General features: G+C 39.4%; 1 protein-coding gene across 1 annotated transcript; it reads left to right on the forward strand.

The window, feature by feature from the left end:
* The first annotated feature begins 1,598 nt into the window (after positions 1–1,598).
* hsf2 (heat shock transcription factor 2) lies at positions 1,599–18,892 on the forward strand. The gene is made up of 12 exons (XM_040026839.1): positions 1,599–1,928; positions 2,326–2,434; positions 5,775–5,902; positions 7,253–7,377; positions 8,133–8,208; positions 8,549–8,610; positions 10,146–10,224; positions 11,533–11,663; positions 13,071–13,358; positions 15,869–15,971; positions 16,803–16,869; positions 17,555–18,892. Exons 1-12 carry the CDS (start codon positions 1,836–1,838, stop codon positions 17,887–17,889), a joined length of 1,596 nt encoding a protein of 531 aa, XP_039882773.1. The 5' UTR covers positions 1,599–1,835; the 3' UTR covers positions 17,890–18,892.
* Positions 18,893–20,257: the final 1,365 nt, after the last annotated feature.

The raw sequence follows: 20,257 nt of genomic DNA on the forward strand, positions 1-20,257 counted from the left end.
AACCTAAGATCTAAAAATCATTAAAGAAAACCAGAAACTAACTAAACTGAAGAATATTAATAATCAAAAACACAAACATTTGACATGTTTTTTCACCACAGATTCAGCAGTCATTAGATTTCAGTTCAAGCAATTCATCTATCAGCATTCACGTTGCATTTTCTTCAGGAAATGCATTCTTTAGTAAAAATTCAAGCAAAAATTCAAGGTGCATTTATTTCTATTTCATATCACTTTATATCTTCATCTCAAAGATAAATGCATCCATACACAATATGTTTGGATGTATTGCATGTAAAAGAGACAAATGTTGTTATTTTAATATATTGGCTCCACTACATTTGTCTGAACGTAAGAAGACAAGGTGTGCTTAGTTGCATGTTTCTGATAAATGAAGACTAGGCAGAGCAGAATTTATTTTAACTTACTTCATTCATCCACATACATGACCAAACATAAAGAAAGTGCAAAACATGAAAATAAACATATACAACCCTTAAAACACTTCTCAACTTAATTTCTTGGTTAGAAAACCAAGCCTTCTATATTATATCAATTTATTTATAAATTATTGATTCCCATTTGTATAGATAATGTTTTTTTCATGAGTACCATCACCAGTGGAGGACAGGAAAGGAAAAAAATACAAACAAACAAGAAAGTACAAACAAAGAACTATAAGAGGGATCTACTATTCTTATATAGTTTTATCACTGGTGACCATTCATCTGTAAATCTGTCTGTTTTTAACTGTAGTCTTGCAGTAACTATGTTCCAACAAAGACAGCCTTGAGCCAGTTTTTACACTCCTTTACACTGGGAGAAAAAAAAAGCAGGAACCAACCGGGCAAAGATGAGACAGGCACATAACGTCCTTATAAAATATGATGTAATGCTGTAGATTAATCAAGTATATAACTTCCATCCATCCATTCTCTTCCACTTATCCATTTCATGGTCACAACTGGAGCCTATCCCAGCTGCCATAAGGTCAGAGGTGGGGTACACCCTGGACAGGTCGCCGTATAAATATCTACTCCAATAATATGCAACAACCACAGTAGTACTAATCAAAAACTAATCAAAATACACCATGTTTCATGACACTTATTCATTTATTCTCAGGTACATTCTGGTACTGATACCAGAATGTACTTTGATTTTCTTTTTTTCTTTTTTGTTTGTGAATGAATGAATAACTTTTCATTGCTCTTTAAGGAAATCTCCTCTCAGAACAGTAGTGACACACACACACTACAACTGTCTGTAAATTGTGCTACGTTTGTATAGTGCATGGTTCTTTGTTATTTTATCTGCACGATATAAGTACAACAGTTATTTGATCTTTTTCACCACTACCTGCATTCCAAATATTGCAGGTATGTGGTGGTTGTGAAACATGTATGCCAGCGATCCATCCTGACCACCCCACTGAGAATTTCCTGGCTCCGCCGCTGGATTGCACGTGAGCACGGGCTGGGTGATCCCCGCACCCTCCCCGTCCTATCGGAAACGTGTACATGGACGGACACGTTTGCGGGACCAATCGAGATTTCCGAGTTCAGTCTGGAACCCCCCCCCCCTTAAAAAAGTAAACGAGGGACTTGACGGAGACCGATGTGCAAAGCCTCTCTTTTGTTTGCATGAAACTCCACGTGAGAAGGCTTACGTAAAATCGTTTTTGACCAATCAGCTCCTGCTTACTAGAACCGGAAGTTGTACGCCATTGGCATTTTCCTTAAAGCAAGACTTGACCAGCGTTTTTATAGGCTACAAAACAAACCTTATATTACCGTTTTTAAATTTCGAAGTGTACCTGTCGTTAAATTGGCAAGATGAAACACAACTCGAATGTCCCAGCTTTCCTCACTAAATTGTGGACGTTGGTCGAGGACACAGACACCAATGAATTTATTTGCTGGAGTCAGGTAAAGTTAAAGCTGCATACAGCTAGCATGCTAGTTTTAAATTCCAAAGCAAACAAAACATTTAGCTAGCGAGAATAACCTTAATTTAAAAAACGGTAGTCAAAATTAACAACAGGATGTGATCATCCTTGATTTTCATAACATGTATTCGACAAATTGCATTGTGCAAAGCTAAAAACAAACTATTAGCTAGCCAATAATTTTTCTTTGCTGCGTGTCTGCTGCTTAGCTAGCCTACGCATACAGAACCAGTCCCTGCATGCGAGGATCAGTTTCAAATTTTGGCCTCTACAGGCTGATAATTGTGTTTGTGTGTAATTACGTACACGCTAAAATAGTTCCAGTTGTCCTTGAAGGTGCGTTCTCACTGTCGTAGTGTTGATTTTCTTTTTTCCAGGAGGGCAACAGCTTTCTAGTTTTGGACGAGCAGCGCTTTGCCAAAGAGATCCTCCCCAAGTTTTTCAAGCACAATAACATGGCCAGTTTCATCAGGCAGCTCAACATGTGTAAGAATGCTTTCGTTACCTCATCTTGGTCTGTAGCTGTCAAAGCAAACGCATTCTGCTTCTGAAAAGTGTCCTTTTTTCTGCTGAGTAAGTTTGTTTGAATTTGGCTTTTTGTGTATTAGACAGCAGCTACGCAGGTGCTTGGTAAGTAGTAACACACATGTCAGTTCACTTCATTCATTTCTGTGCAAAGATCACAATCAGGTTATTGTTTAAACACCCATCCACTGGACCACCTAGCAAAAATGCATGGACAATATCAAGACCGCCATTGATTACAACTAATTTGTAGATTACTTTCACAGTTGTTTGTTATATGCCTTTGTTTTTTCACATTTTAAGTTATTATAGTCAGATTTAGGGTGGGAACCATGGAGTAGGCTGCGATACATCAACTCATGTCCTGTGGCATTTATCAGAGTCACATGCCATGGTCGTAATAAAGCTGTTAGCTTCACTACAAGTGTAGAGTGAGCTTCAGTCTTTCAGATACTCCATGCACCTTGTTGGTGAAGTTGTCCCTGAAACTGTTGTTCTGTGACATATCACAATAGCTTTATGACGGCATTCCGTTTGTCCTCCTTTTTTGTAGGTACCCCCTTATAAAGGTTAATGAAGTGTTAAGTAAGTGAAACTGATAGGGTAGTGTGTTTAGAGCAGTTGCATTAAAAAAAAAAAAAACGTATTTTGCTTCATCTTATCCATGACCTTCAGGGCTCGCAAAATTTCAAAATCCCTGGTAGCCCTTCGGGCAGGGACTCTTCAATTTTGGTAGCCCAAAATAAATTTAAGTAGCCCGAATAAAAAAGAGAGCAATTTTTTGATTGATGTTTTGTTTCCTGTTTTGTTTCCTTTACAATATTATACATTAAAGTATAATATTGTAAAGGAAACAAAACATTAATCAAAAAGTTGTTGAAAAACAAATTGCAACATTGTATAAAAATTACAATCATCAACTCAAATACTTGGTTCTAATTGAACAGAAATTTCTATGAACTTGTAAGAACTGTGTAGGACATGAATCAGTCTGTGTCAGATCCTGAATGTGAAATTTCCACTGAAGTCACGGGTAAGAGGCAAGTGGAACCAAGATCGAGGCCATTTGCTTTTTGAAGTTTGCAAAGACTGCTAAATTTTGCCAGTGGTAGTTCACTCTTTGCTACATAGTATGCTGTTTTAAACTGATTTTCAGGTTTATTTTTAGTATGTTATTTGCAGTTGGTGTTTGTTCTGGGAAAGATATTGCAGACTGAGCAATAATGCATTTCTTGCATTTCTCATGGGTTCTAATGGGGGCCTTTCTTAATATGACTGGTCCCAGTAACAAAGGCGCTTGTCGACTCAGAAATCGAGGGAAAACCAACAACACACCCGGCAGAACATTATGTTATTTACACGGGTGCACATAAGTGGTCCGCATGTGCGCATTCGCTGTCAAAATAAAAGACGCGCACCAGATAAGAAGTTGCAACGCGCGTTTGCGTCCATATAAAAGGCACTGTTTTTGTCCGCTAGAGTGGGATTTTCACGGCACATTCCGCACCACATCTCTGTGCGTTCATCATTTGTTTGAAGCCAGGTCACCTCCTGCAACCACTTTTCCGAGAATACGTGCTTCTTTTGTGGTTCGGACTCCTTCTGACATTTCTTTGGAGGTGGAGGAACACCAAAGTAATTGCTTCAAGGAGCTTCTTCGACATCTTTAAGAGTTCTAAACAAATGTCTGTCCTCCTCCAGAAAATCTTATGTATGCAAACACGCGTTGCAACTTCTTATCTTGTGCGTGTTTTTTTTTTTTTTTTTTTTTTTTTTTTGACAGCGGACCTGCGGACCACTTATGTGCAGCCCTGGTTATTTAGCTCGTCATATTGCAGCCAGAGAAATTCTTTTGTCCATGAAACCATAAAGCTGCACTTTCTTTTTGCCTTATAGTCTGATTTGTCATAACTTTTCCGTTTTGTGGTAAGCTTTTCTTTGGCTGTCACTTCTTCACCCTGACCTGTCTTATTTGGCTCAGCAGAACTAAAATATATATCCTGCTGCTTTTACACACACACACACATAACGGTCAGCGATTCTCTGCGCGATCAACCTCTCACATGTTTAAGCTGCGGGAGATTTCACTTGTCATGTTTGCATAGTAAGCTAACGATTGATAAGACGATGTTAAAGTAATTGGTGCGCAAATTATCATCACTCACAGATCAGTGCTGTCGCTCTCTATACAAAGTTCGCACGATTGCAAAGTGAAAGCAAAAAACAAGCGCAAATTCAAACGCGATTTCAATATGTCACATATTGACAGTGGCTCACCGATGCCAATGACATAATTACCCAGCTACATTTCTGAAAGAATGCAAAAGCATTGACATATATTTTTCCTTCCTACGATAGGCCGACGGGCAGGGAAGAGATAGATTTTGGTAGCCCGACTGGAAAAATCGCTAGCCCCGGGACGTCGGGCTCGTCGCCTCGACGTCCACCTTTGTTGTAGCGTTTGTGTCGCATACTAATAACATCAAGGGACGCTTGGCCGTGTTGCTGTAACAACAACCAGCCATTGGGTTGTAATGTGCCATATGGAAAATAATTTCCCAGCTGCTTTTCAGTACCAACAACTGGTTGTGTTCTTCTGCGTGCGCATGTCACGCCTCACTCGATATAATATGTCCCTAGTCATTACAAAATGTGAAGTTGTCAGCGTTCCATCAGGGCGCACCGTTTGACCATCAGTTTTCATCACGTGGTCAAAGGCTGAGTGTATCATCCATGGAGTGAATTATTGGAACTGGGCGGGTCCCCTGTGGGTCTCAGTGGCGGCTCTTCCCCTGAGCGAGTGTCCTCGGGTCACTTGTCCAGTTTTCTCAAATTTAGTTTTGTTTTTTTTGTTTTGTTTTTTTTATTCTTAAAAGAAATGCTGCACCCGATCCTGCCAACTTTTCAGCTCATAGCTCTTTGAGAATCACCTTCATATTGCAAAAATATTGTTTTGTCTTTCAAACTGTTAACTTTTAATAAATTCAACAAAATTTTATTTTATTTCTATCGTCCAAATCACAGCAGCACTTGCTTTTGTTTTTTTATACTGTAAGGTAAATACCTTAGAATAATAGGGTAATTAGTGGAGCTCCCACCAGGCATCGAGTCAGTCACGTGACTACAAACTATGGACTTAGAGGGGGCAAAAGTCACAAAACACTGAAATCTATGATATAATTTTAAGTTTTTGGTTCTTGATCGTATGACTGTACAAGTGTCAGTATACTGTATATATACTTGAAATCCAGGGTCAATTGATTGTTTGTTTTTCTTCCCTGTTCTTTGTGTCTGTGTGTAGATGGATTCCGTAAGGTGATGCACATTGATACAGGCATTGTGAAACAGGAGAGAGACGGTCCAGTGGAATTTCAGCACCCCTACTTCAGACAAGGACAAGATGATCTGTTGGAGAACATCAAGAGGAAGGTGGTGTCTTCCACCATTGTGTCATGTAAAAATGTAGCTAAAGTTACCCCCATGATTCAGACAGCTGCCAGTATCTACGAGTCCCAAACCTTGATGACTTAAAAAATTGATTGTTGTTTGTCAAAAACATCCTCCTGCTCCTTGGAAACCTCCTGACCTTCACCATCATATTTTTCAAATGTATACAATTTCATTAGGAGTCTAAATGTAAGATGCAAATGACAGCTTCCATTGTCTTCTAGTTAGGTTGAGAGAAGACACTTTCAAGTTTGTCAGGGAATTTGTTTTAGTCCATTTGAAATTGTGTGCTTCTTACTGATAAACTGAGGCTGCTGAACTACAGTTCCATGATATGAGAGTTCTGACATTTTTCCACTAACTGTAAAACAGTGAAGAGTAACATAAGAGAGTATAATCCTTAGTAGCATAAGGAACAAATGTTTTTACCCTGCGAAAAGCTCATGTGGTATTGTCACCCTGCGGGGCAGGCTGGCAACATGGACACGCCAATTTGTGAATGCAATAACCCAAGAAAGAAGTCACCTAGGGTTTTGAAATTGATGCCATAGATGCATCTACTAAAAATCATGGAGCAGTTAAAATCTTAGTGACCTCGACCTCAAGGTCAAGGTCAGAATTCAAGTTTTCTGAAAATCAGGTGATTGCTAACAAAGCGATGTAAGATTTTGAAATTGATACCATAGGTGCATCTACTAGGAGGCTGAGGAGTACCGCTGGCCAGCACCCATGTTTTGTTTTTTTCCTGATCTCTGGGGGATTTCCAGAAAATGTTAATGCAACGTGCAGCCAGACTCTGATAGTGTAGAAAGAAGCGCTGGTGTGAATGAGGCAAGTTGTGTTTTTGAGTGCTCGGGGTAGAAAAGCGCTATATAAGAACCAGTCCATTTCCATTTATCATACACAACCATGTGTTAAGAAGCTCCAGTCGATTGAAATGCTGCCTTTGTACAAATGTTTTAGGAAGTAAATATGGAACAAAGTATTTTGCAAACCATTTCCTTTTTTTCTGAATCAAAAAATGATTTTCAGTCAGAAAATTCAAATGTCATTCCAAAATTTTTTTTTTTTTTTTTTTTTTTTAATTTATTTATTTATTTATTTTTTTTACATTTAGCCTATACCACAGTCACATTTGGACCCCTCTATTTGTTTAGTGTCATTACAAGGACAGCAGTAACAACTGTTACTTCGCAAATAGTCTCAGCTGTGCTAAATCATCTCAGAGAGTTTGTTGATGAAACCATCTGCTCAGTCTTCTGATCCATTGTGACAGATCACAACTTTGCTGTCCTTTAAGCACAAGACTTAGTCATGCTTTATGTTTTTCAGGTTTCTAATGCTCGACCAGAGGACAACAAGATTCGACAGGAAGACCTGACCAAGATTTTGGCAAGTGTTCAAAGTGTTCACAGCAAACAGGAGAACATCGATGCCCGGTTGGCAACACTCAAGAGGTGAGTGTAGGGCTTTAAACCAACAGATGCAAACCAACACATCTGGAGAAGTTGCATGTAAAGGTTTTGGTCAGTAAATAGTCATTTGTATTTCTTATTGTTATTGGTATCATTTTTTTTAACACAACAAAAATACAGAAACCTATCACACCTGACACTATGTATGTTCTGAACAGGTCACCGTCAATCACAGAGCTTGGTCGTGTAGCCTGCTGGATGAAGTGGTAGTTACATGTTAAAGTAACACCCAACTAAATAACAGGTTTCTCACCAGAAAGCTAAATTGTTCCATCCACTTTTAAAACATTGTTTCTTTTTTGCACATTGGCAGTGTTTCAAAGTGAACATCTCAATGGCCATTGCGCATAAAAGCCTGTAATTTTCACTCGTCTTTCCTGCTATCAAAATGCACCAGGACCTGTAATTTAGGAGAAATAAGTCAAAAAATATACCTTTGAGATATTCCTGTTTGTGCCAGAACAAAGGCATGAAAACACATCTCTTAAAGTGTTTTATATTTGAAGTTAAAATAGATCAACTATATATGTTCCATTAAAATTGTTATGCAGATCAGAGAGAGTTGAGCAGTAAGCTCGTGCTGATTTGAGATGTAATAACCCGATTGTGTTTGATCAGTGTATCAGGAAGGAATTCTTACATGAATGCAAGACTGTGTAATCGAATACTGAATCTTACAGGTGACAGCTGGTCCTGTAGTCCAATCTGTTGACTGCAAAAATCATCTTATTTTTCAGAGAGAACGAGTCTCTGTGGCGAGAGTTATCAGATCTGAGACAGAAACATGCCCACCAACAACAGCTCATCAAAAAGGTCAGCAGTCATATGATTTGGAACTGTATTCATAAGTTATGATTGTATCTTCATTAGATTATACTGAATTTAAAGTTGAACTTCTTTTGTAATAAATGTCATAATATTATGCCTTATTATTCACGTTATGTTGTTGATATGTTATTAAAAGACTCTTTCTAATTACTTGGTACATTGAAAGCTAAACGAGTTTTTTAGTGATTTATCCCGTTTCTTTTACCACCTAATTTTTCAGCAGCCAGACGTAAAACCTTTATCAGCATGTATTAAAAATACAGAGATGAAAAGCGATGAAGTGTTCATGTCAGGCTTGAATTTTTCATACTGGTCTTTTTTTCAGTTGCTCCATTTTATTGTTACATTGGTGCAGAACAACCGCATCCTGAATTTAAAACGTAAAAGGTGAGTTTACAGTGTTAATTCTTTACAGTAAGTAGCTATACATAGTAAATGGACTGGTTCTGATATAATGCATTTCTGCTCTGCTGTAAGTGCTTACTTGGGATTAGTATCTTGCCCATGCAGACTGGCACAGTAAGGAATCAAACCACAAACCTTCTGATTGGTAGATGACCACCCCTATACTAATAAGTTGCCAAAAACCTTGTGTGCTAAAGATAAATAAATAGTAACAAAAGTAACGGTCAACATGTAATTTAGGGAGGGGAAAAAAACTGTGTGGTAAGCGGTAAGTAAGACTGCTCGTGGATAAAGGGCGTCTGTTTCCAGTAAGGGTCCCCAGGCTAGACACCCCCCCCCCCATGCTGCTTAAAGCCCTCCTCCAATATGAGCAAGGTGTAAATGAAGGCTTGGACATCACCTGAATTAACAAAGTCTGCATCACGTGTTGAGGGACCAAGACCCTAGGTGCAGGCTGTGTAAAGATACACCGAGACAATCCAGCACATAACAGCAGGGTGCAAGATGCTAGCAGACAGGACATACACGAGACGCCATAACCAAATGACTGGCATAGTATACAGAAACATCTGTGCTGAGTATAGTGTGGAAGTCCCGAGGTCAAAATGGGAGACACCCCCTAGGGTGGTGGAGAATGACCAAGCTAGGATCCTGTGGTACTTACAGATACAGACAGACTGGTGATGGCTAACCAACTGGAGACACCAGTGGTGGGCAAGCAGACGACTAATCCTGTAGTGATGTTGACTACTGAGGACAGACACCCTCTCTACTTTTAGGATTGGGCTTAAAACTTTCCATTTTGACAGTATACAATAGTAAGGGCTGGATCAGGTGATCCTGAATCCTTCCTTAGTTAAGCTGCTAAAGGTCTAGGCTGCTGGGGGATTCCCATGATGCAGGGTTTCTTTTTGACTAAACTCACTATGTGTTTATACACCTCTACATTTAATTATTAGTTATATTCATCTTTGGTCTTCATATTGTCTTCATCCCCTCATCCCAACCGGTTGCAGCAGATGGCCACACCTCCCTGAGCCTGGTTTTGCTGGAGTTTTCTGCCCGTTAATAGGGAGTTTTTCTTTCCCACTGTTTCAAAGGGCTTTGCTCAAAGGGGGGTTATATGATTGTTGGGGTTTTCTTTGTATTATTGTAGGGCATTTATACTTACTGTACAAGGCGCCTCGAGGCAAAAGAAAATTGAATTACATTTTGGAAGTGGGGTTGTCAGTTTTATGTAAGGCGTATGTGATAAAAATAATTCACTAGTATAACACTAATATCATACTAATAAAGTTACTGTTGTAGGTGTTTCAAAGTGTAACTTTTTGTGAGTTTAAATTATACAAATGATAAAGCTGCTTTTTTATTGATTACTAGTGACATAAAATATTAGTTTGGTTTTCAACAAAGGGTTGGCCATTAAATACAATGGTACAACAAATAAGAACTTTTAACAATAAAGATGTTTTCCAAAGGACTACCATATCACAGTTTTTGTCTTTGTTTTTAAACAGGCCCATTCTTATGAATGGCAATGGGAAGAAGCCCAAATTCATTCACCAGATCTATGATGACAAAGTGTGTGTTGAACAGGTCAGTAAAGAATGGTTACTGTTCACATTATGCTTTTCAAAAGTATTGTTTTTAAGTGCTGCCTTAAATAAATTAGAAGTCTAGTGATACCAGAAATGTTTCCTGTATGATTACCAATACAGTAACTCTGAACTCAATACCCAACTTTGTACCACAGCGGAAAAATGAAAATTTCTATAATGTTAGCCATTGCAAACATTTTAGCTAACTGAACATAGTTAATTTTACAATCACAATGGTAACGTGTATTTCAGGATAACAACACCAAGTACTATCTCATTAACAAGTCAATCACGAGCTGCTGCTCTTGTGGGTCTCTTTAGTATGTAGTTTTTTATGTGGCTGGCCTTAGTCTTCAGCATGTTGCTGTAGCTGATTTGCAGCAACTAACCAAACCAAAGCAATACAAGACAAGCGACTGGCTTCCTGTGTTGACACAGGTTCTTGGCATTTAGTTTGAAAGTCCTGATTGTAATTCAATTAATCTGATGGTCTGATTAATTTAGAGAGGTACTGAGTTTTTCCATGTAAGAATGAATGTATTTATTAACTTTTTGGTAAAATTAGAGTAAGAGAAGTATATTTATAACTACAAGCCTCATTCATCCATTCACAAATCCTGTCATACAGGCACTTCATTCTCTGTCCAAGTACTTTGCCAAGCACACAAACACTCACACTCACTATAAACTGATGCTTTGGGGTAGTTCAGGGACTCAAACTAGAGGAGCCAGACTGAATCACTCACCTTCTAATTTAATAGAAAGTGTGCTGGACGTCCTGAGCAGTAGTCACCCTAAATGATCAAATACAAATTCAAAACAGTTTGTTTTATTTTTTTTGGGATGGATCCCAGTTTTGTTTTTCTTTGCATACTAAGGTTTTAAGTTGTATTTGTAGATGCAGTGAAGAACTCTGCCCCTGACCGTTGGTCACAGATGTGCTTGTACAGGCAGTGATTGTCACAGCAGAACTGTCTACTCTTGAGGCTGTGGCTCTAAGTGCCTAAAGTTATTGACTATTCAAAATTTGCTTTTATCTTTTTCTCTGCGTACAGATTTCATTCATCTAAGACTATGAACAACAGATGATGATATTCCCAAATTCTTTGCAATTTAAAGTTGAAATGTTCCGCTTTAAGGGTTTTGTTCACCTTGCCCCAATTGTGTGTGTGTGTGTGTGTGTGTGTGTGTGTGTGTGTGTGTGTGGTCCTAAAGTTGAGCATTGGCATGTTGATTATATCATCTTGTAAGAGCTCTGTAAACAATCTTTTCTAAAGTCATGAATCTCTCTGTGCCCCGTGTTAAGTCCTCTGTCAGTAGTATCAATGGCGTAAAGGGTTCTGAGCTGTCTGATGATGTCATTATCTGTGACTTGCCTGAGAATGATGGAGAGGTAACGTCGGAGATCACAGAAGAGTCACAAGCCTACGAGCAAGGGTAAGACGATTTACCTAAGACTTCTTGAAAGGCATTAGTATTCTGCCCTTATAACATCAGATGGTAACATCTTAACAGCTGTAGTAGAGGTGTGCTTTGCTCTATCAAGTGCCTTTGAAGATATTGAGTTGGTATTCCAACCTGCTACACTGAACAATGGAATAGTCAGTTTGCATCAGCAGTCATAAAGATAGCTAGACAGGAACGAACACACACACACACACACACACACACACACACACACACACACACACACACACACACACACACACACACACACACACACACAATAGGAGAATAAAAAATGTATTTTAAAAACATGTTCATTTTAAACCAGCACTTCACTTGTAGTTGTCTTCCTAACACCAATCAACTAATCAAAACTTGTTTTGATTAGTTGATTTAAACTAATTACATTTAAACCTTTGTTTAAATGTAATTATGTCATCATTACAATCTATATAGTGTCATTACATGACATGTTGCTACCAAACAAGACCCATCATACTTGCTGAGCTCTTTGTAGCTGTGAAGTAGTTACAGTGGTGTGAAAAAGTATTTGATTTTCCCCCTCCCACCCCTTTTTTTTTTTTTTTTTTAAAATATGTTTGTCACACTTAAAGTGTAAAGAGTGATGCACCATTGCATGCATCAATTACATCCTTTTGTGGACATAAATGATTCCCCAAATACTTATTTGGGAAACTAAAAAAGCAGTTCTGCATGGCATGATCGCTTCATATGCATCAAATAAAAAACACACCAAACAAGAAATCAAATGTGAGGCACAAAATGACAGAACTATAAATCTATTTGCAACCAATCAGTTTGAAAAAGCTTTGTGAAATAAGGAAAAATAATATGGAATTAAACTCATTGTTAAAAATGAGGTCCACAGATTCCAGTACAATTAGGAAAAACAGGTAAATACCTAGCAAATCTTTCTGATGTATTTCTGTTCCTTCGCGGGCCCTTAGATCAGTCGACCAGCTGCTTTTGGTTGTCCCAAAAATTGAGCTTTTTCACTTGTGGCTCGTTTTCACCTCATCCTGTTTTCCTTTTTGTATGTCCTTGTCTTGTGTTATTGTTGCTTTGCTAAAAAAAAATTTTTTTTAAATAATGATAATAAATTTTAAAAAGAGGAAAACAACACACTTCACTTTCAACATTTGTTCATTTTTCAATTCAATACAGGTTTGAAAAATTTTGCATATTATTGCAACATTGTGTTGTTAATTTTCCCACTAAATATTTTACTTTAAAGACTGGTAATGTATATGGCAACCAGTGCCATAAAGTCTTTGCCAGTTAAGTAAAATGACAATACACTGACTTTAGAAAGTTGTGTTTAGGTTAAGTTTTAAATATATTCATATAGTTAAATATATTCTATATGTTTTCCTTCAGCGATGTCGAAATTGTGGAAGTAGAGCTCGAGAGCTGTCCAGTGCTTCCAGCTGAAACAGAGGTGTGCACCACCATTACAGAAGGCCTCAAACACAATGAAGCTGTGTCGGCAGCCGCAGCAGATGACGGTCAGAGGAGCAGCACTCTAGACAGCAGTGGAACAACTAGTAGTGCCCTACAGCTTAATAAACCCTCAGTGCTGAGTCTTGAGGACCCCGTGAAAATGATGGATTCCATCTTGAATGAGAATGGAGCAGCAATATCACAGAACATCAACCTGTTGGGGAAGTAAGTTTGAACCGAAATTCTCACTGAATTTTGATGCTTCATTGGTTGTTTAGATTGTGAGATTTTTATTTTCAAATAAGACTATCGATCCCTTTCAGATGTTTACAAAACATTTAAATGGAGCACTGAGCTGATGTGGAACTGATGGCTGACTGGTTACACTGAGGTCATCCCTTGGTTATAAGATACTCTGTGACCCAGATCCTTCTGTGTGAAAAACTGATCTTCCAAACTACGCGGGGGATCATCGTAGTGTAATGCATAGTCAGTTAAACTGGTGTGTGAATATGGGTCACTCTAATGTTGTTGGACCCTTGTGGCCCTCGTGAGTCTTTTACTGATGATTTGGTAAGAAACATGAATGTTAGTAGCCAGGTAGAGGTCATTTTGTCGGCCTCTGGCAGTGCTCCTCTTGTTCTTTGCACAAAGAAGCAGACATTGGTCTTGCCATTGGGTAGATGCTCTTTTTTTGGGGGGGGGCTGTCTTTTGTTATCTTGTGCACATTCTTGAGATTATGCTGGGTGACATCAAAATGTCTTGTGATGGTGTATATAAAGATGAGACAGCACTTTTACTGGGCTGCAGGTACCGTTTCATGCTACAAGTAGTGAAATGGACACTTAACAAGAAGCAGAACTCAAGTAAAATTAGTCGGGAAGGATGGTCTGTGTCTACCACCTGTAAAACCACCTTGTTGGGGTTGTCTTGTGCACTTGTTAAGAAGTACAGCAAGCTGTCTATACCTGAGGACTTGGAAGCTGCCAAACAAACACTCACAGGCTTTGCCACCTGCTTGAAGAAGCGGAGAGATGGTCACCAGGAGAATAAACCAGATATTCTCCACTGGCCATCCAATAGCTGGCATTTTGGCTAAGTCTCAAATATGTTCAAAGGATGGCTAGAGGGCAAAGGAGCACGATACTGTTTTTTTTCTCACCAGTAGCTCTGACGTCACATGTAAACTGTAGATAGAGGCTGGGGTTAACCACACCAGGCAAGACCCCAGGAGCAGGCTGTGCAACAATAGCTAAATAGTTGACACACAACTGGATGTTTCCACGGGACAGTGATCGCTACGTTTCTGAAATATGTAAACTACGCTTTAAAGCTAGGTCTGCCCCAGGTAATCAAATAATTTAAATGAACTCTACCAATTCTGCTAGCCAAATATCGAGTAGCCTAATATCAAGTGAGAACTACACGAGAAGTTACATTTAAAAGCTATCATTGGATTACATGTGCAGTATCAAATGCACCCTTCCCATGTTTGTAACATGTAATGTCTTAGCTTTAACAAAGCGTTATAGAAATGTCCATGTGGAGGCCAAAAAAAGTCTTTCCTTTTCTGCCTGCTAGTTATTTATACTGGGTTTCTTTAGCTGTTTATGGGTAAACAGCTAAAGTTCCCACGGCACATTGTAAAAACATCCCTCTGGCCAGACATGATCATTATTTCTGATGCCTCAAAACATCTGATCATGCTGGAACTCACAGTGCCCTGGTAAGAGCAGATCCAGGAGGCCAACGAGAGAAAACGCGCAAATACCAGGAACTAGTGCAGGACTGCAGGGGAAGGGGCTGCAAGACTTTCTATGAGCCCATAGAAGTGGGTTGTAGGGGCTTTGCAGGACAATCACTCTGCAAAGTCCTGGGCCGAGTGGGAGTGGCTGGGGCAGCCAAGAAGAGGGCTATCCAGGCTGTGAACAAAGCGGCAGAGAAAGCCACAAGGTGGCTGTGGATTGAGAGGGCTGATCCATGGGCAGCTACTGGTACCAAGTTGGGGCCTGATCACCCCCGGCTGGGTCGCCTGGGCGAGGGTGTATGATGTTGCGAGACCTGAAACACCTGATGACCCCAGGATACATCACAGAAGATGCGTACCAGTGCATCCAGGAGATGTGTCTTGCATAGCCAGCCTGTCCTTGGATTAGCCACTTAGTTCTCCAAACCCTTTCACTACAACAGTACCACTTTCTGCAAGGCAGCACAAATCACAGATTGTTTTTGGCAAGCCATATAAACTTTCACTGGAAATCAGTTATGGTTAATGTCATGTGTTAGACTGGTCAGGCACAGTTTCCCAAGAACACTGATTACACTGAACCTTATCTTAGCTAATTAGCACATACCCTTGCTCTGACCTTCCAAGCTGGATTGACCCATCCATACTGACAGTATATGTTGCTGTGTTTATGCTGTCTGTACAGAGTCATGGAAGCAACATTGTAAGGGGGCTGATTATGCACAAGATGCATATGTAACATTGTAAAAGCATCACATGTGCGTTGCTGTTTTTAGTATTTTAAATACTTTGCTGTGTGCTGTGTGCAGTATGCGAACCACAAATTCCCCAAATTCTAGACAGCTGAACAGGCATGTACTACATTTAAGTGTCTAGTGCTGTCACATTTTAACTCTACAACTCCATGTTGGTCATGTGATCATGTGAATATGGTGTTCCATTTCATTCATTTTATTTAACGTGTGTGAATTTGTCTTTTTTTGTTAGGGTGGAACTCATGGACTATCTGGATAGTATTGACTGCAGCCTAGAGGACTTCCAGGCCATGCTTTATGGAAAACAGTGTGGCATTGATTTTGATACTCAAGAGGTAAGATAGCATTATACACACACATCATAAACACCCACTTAGGTCATTGGTGGTTTCTAGCCTTAGTCAAACTGATCAGATGTGTTATCCAAAATTGGATAAGCTGACCATTGGTACTTCCACTGCTATAAAGGTAATGTAATGGGAGCATTTTGAGGTAAAAATATGGAAGGAGCCACCCATTCATTTTCTGCTGCCTGTCCATTTCTGGGTCGCAGGAAAGCCAAACCTACCTCTCCCCATCAACCTCCTCCAAGCTCTTCTGGGGGAGGGGGCGCTGAGGCGTTCCCAAGTTGGCTGAGACATAGTCTTGCCAGTGTGTCTCCTCTTAGTTTCGACATGCCTGAATCACCTCACCTAAGAGGTGGTTCTAGTCAAGTGTCTGACTCTGTTATCTCAGGGCTTTCAATTGGAGGGAGGACTTTTGTTTTAAGTCCTTCCTGAATGACCAAGCTGCTAACCTCTTCACGATCTGGCCTAGATACTCTACAGAGCAAGCTTCTTTTTCTCTGCTTGTATCAACAATCTCATTCTTTTAGTCACTACCAAAAAGCCATGGCCATAGATGAGAGTGGTAACATAGATTGACTGGTAAACTAATAGCGTCGATTGCACACTCGGCAAGAAGAGACTGCAGCTGCACCAGTCTGCACGTGCCAGTTTTCTTCTCAGAGACACTTGCAAGTGTTCCACATATGGCAGCAGCTCATTCCCTATCTGTAAGAATATTTGTTCTTGAACATGTAAATCTGTTCTCTAACTTCTAATTTACATCTATGCTGTTAGCTTTTGTCTGTTTTAAAACTTCTGTCTTGTGATGTCACCCTTCAGGAGAATGTGCCCTCCAAAGGGAGCACAGCAGAGGTGAGCAAAGGGAGGAGTGAGGAAGATAACACAGGTAAGGATAAACTACACAATTAACCAAAGATAGTTTTAAATTAGCCATTGGATATATTGCAAATCCAAAAGGTACTGCTGAAATGAGTTAGATGCATATGGATGTCATTATTTTCTAAATTACAATACAACAACAGATGTACAGTAACTATGTACTTTCAGTATCCTGTAGGCAATTACTGATTGTTAATGCTATAAAGTCGTCACTGTTTTGTGCTGTAAATCTGTAATACAGACTGTTATAAGCAGTTACAAGCAAAACAATCTTCCTAAGATTAGTACTTAATTTGGTATGATACTACTGAAACATTACACTTTATTAGGGTTAATGATACTTCATATAATGCCATTTAAGCTTTTATTTCCCACACTGCAGTGTGAACTTGCTGGTTTTATTTAATAAGCAGCTGATAAAGTTATGGAGTAATATCTAAAATTACAATTAATTAACAACTCTCTCTACCTGCAACATTGTGTCTCCAAATCGGCGTCAGAGAGCAGACATTCAAATATTTCACAAGTTTAGTTAGTGTTGATTGTTTGAAGCTCTTTTCTTTATGACATGAGCAGATGATCATTAATGTTATGTTGTTAATAAAGTTAGGAAAAGTAAAGGATGTTTCACATGTTTTTCTTCATAGAACCAGATATATTTGAAGTTTGTTTTTTGTTGCTCCCCCCACAAGATAAGCAGCTGATCCAGTACACCACCTGCCCTCTGTTGGCTTTCCTCGATGGCTGTATTCCTCCTCCAGACCTGGATCTAGCCATAGACGGCAGCAGCACAGGCTCCTCAAGCACCCAACATGAGCCTTCTTCCAGCTCTGTGGCTTCTATTGATGCTGAGAAGTCATCAGAGATAGTGGACACCAGCTTGGAGTCGAAGCAGGCACATCGCAGCTCGCTGATTCGCCTGGAGCCCCTGACAGAGGCAGAAGCTAGTGAGGAGACCCTGTTCTACCTATGTGAACTGAGTCCTGCTGGGCCTGAAGCTGATTCAGTTCAGCTTAGCAGAGTGTGAACACCGAGACTGCTTCAATCACAGACTGTATCCCTCAGTTATGTTAATACTTCCTCTCATCTCTGGAGTTCTTTTAAACAGCAGAAAATGAAGCGAAAATCTTCGCGGCTGCAGTTTGGACACATTTTTAGATTTATGACTTTGGCTTTGGGTTTAGGTAATAGTCAGTCACTCAAAAGTCACATCTGATTACTCCATACTCATTCTCTTTGTGTTCTGTAAGGAAAACAATCCAGGAAAATCCTGGAAGGTGTGTTCGTCATCTGTGGGAGGGGCACAAAGAGCTAAATGAACTTCCACATTTCTGAAACTTGATCATTTTACTTTCAAGTTCTAGAACTTGAATTTTTTTTTTTTTTCAAATCAAAGGTCTCAAATGTAAAAATAAGGTACAAAGTGGAGGCATTGTAATCACTTGTGTATAAGCTCGGTTCATCTCTGTGCTGCTGGATCCACAGACAGAAGAATACATTGGCTTCCGTTCCATCTCCTTCAGCGTCTTTGTAGTCTAAAGAAAACTGCTTCAGTTTTGCTTCTACAACTTTAGTGAGGATGAACAGTAAACCGTTGTATATAATTTAATAATCTATTTATTCTAGTTTTTGTTTATTTGGCTTAATGTTTGTGCACAGAGCTTAGACTTTTCATTAAGCAACATTCCTGCGGATTGTTTTGTTTAGGGAACACCTCGGAAAGTAACTTGTACATTTACATTCAGTTGAATTCTGGAGGACTGGGGCAAACACTGGATTAAAAACAGAAACAGAGGATAATATTCAATCCTTCAGTCAGCTCATAGTTTTCATTCTCAGAACTGCAGACAGAAAAAATCTTGATGATAATATGTGAGTGGCTTTAGCATGTGTGCATGCTACAGATATGATAGATGTGGAAAGAATGCGCTGTGTCCACCCGACCACACACGAGACATACAAAATATATATTGCGAAATCTGTCCTGCATTCCTTTAGCAGTATATAACAATAAAGTTGAGTTGTTGTAAGTGTCGGTGTGTTTTTTGGAACGGTGGTCATAGATTATATAGAAGTTTGATTTCTGTTTTATCATCACCCGGCCGGGCAGACAGTAGCTCCAAAATGAGGCACAGTTGGTGCTCCTACTACAAATTCAGTGACAGAGGTCAAGTTTTCGGAACATTTTGCGAACGTGCTAACTGAAGAAGGAAGCCACCTACCATTTTTAAATTTATACCTTATTTATTGGGAGACTGAGGGCCAGCAGCATTTTAACCTTTTAGCATTTTGTACACAATAAGACAAATAAGAATATGAGAAAAGTAGAAATGATCATTGATTTCAGGAAGAAATCAATTATATCCTGGCATTGACTGTCAAGCGGTTTTCTGTTGAGAGGCTCTCAGACTTCTGCTTTTTGGGAGTTAAGGTCAGGGAGGACCTGATCTGGGAAATGCATACTGCTTGGCTAGTGAAGATACCATGCTAATGCCATGCTTCTGTTGTGCTGAGAATTGCACCTAAGTTTTGTTCAGTGTTTCATTGCTACAATAACAACTATTCTGATTCTGAAAGAGTGTAGGTGTGTTCAATAGCACCATCTGCTGGATTAAATATTCATTGCAGGCAACCTGGATAAAGCTTAGAGACTAAACTACAACATCTGGACTAACTGAGTGATGAATGGTCTTTACATAACCAGCAGATGATGGAGTGCAAACTGAATGAAAGAGAAGTGTGTATATATTCACATTAATTAGATGAGAACTACATATGATTGACTAATAGTCTGTCAAATGCTAAATTTACTGATCTTTTTTGTAAGCAAGTATAAGTGGGAACACAGGAAATAAAAGCCAAGGTTTTGTTTAGGAAATAGAAGTGCTTGTGACAGTGGGAGTGTTTGTGTATTTGTATCTGAGGGCAGAAGGCACGGTTTACAAATTTTTCTACAGAATGAGAGGTTTTAGTAACATCAAAATTTAAAGCAAATTTGTAGAGGTACAGGTAAATGTTTCTGATACTCCCAGTATTCTAGAGGATCCTGTGTTCTGGATATGTTGCTCTCTGAGAGATATTGCTGGACTTGGGTGATGGCATTAGTAGTTGCTTTGGCGTTCTTCCACAACAAGCTAAAAAGTAAGTACTAAAGGCTGTCTCCTATCATCTTAGTTGTGCTTTCTACACAATTCCTATACAATTTGGCGCCTCACTGCAGTATGACACAGCAGCTGCACCAGTCTCATGGTTTTTCTTAAAGCGATACACGCAGTGATACGGGGAGTCACTGTTTTCTGCTTCATACACTACTGGCCTCTACAGTCACCATCACTACTGATGACTGTAGAGCTCACTTGAGTACAGTGACCTCAATGTCATGTTCAAGAAACTAG

Source organism: Simochromis diagramma, unplaced genomic scaffold (assembly GCF_900408965.1).
Source record: "Simochromis diagramma unplaced genomic scaffold, fSimDia1.1 OVJJ01000746.1, whole genome shotgun sequence".
Classification (NCBI taxonomy): Eukaryota; Metazoa; Chordata; class Actinopteri; order Cichliformes; family Cichlidae; genus Simochromis; species Simochromis diagramma.

Coding starts and splice junctions, on each gene's coding strand:
- hsf2 (XM_040026839.1), top strand. CDS start 1,836: ATGAAACACAACTCGAATGTCCCAGCTTTCCTCACTAAATTGTGGACG. Junction 8,209..8,548: donor AACAACAGCTCATCAAAAAG/GTCAGCAGTCAT, acceptor TCTTTTTTTCAG/TTGCTCCATTTTATTGTTAC. Junction 10,225..11,532: donor ACAAAGTGTGTGTTGAACAG/GTCAGTAAAGAA, acceptor CCCCGTGTTAAG/TCCTCTGTCAGTAGTATCAA.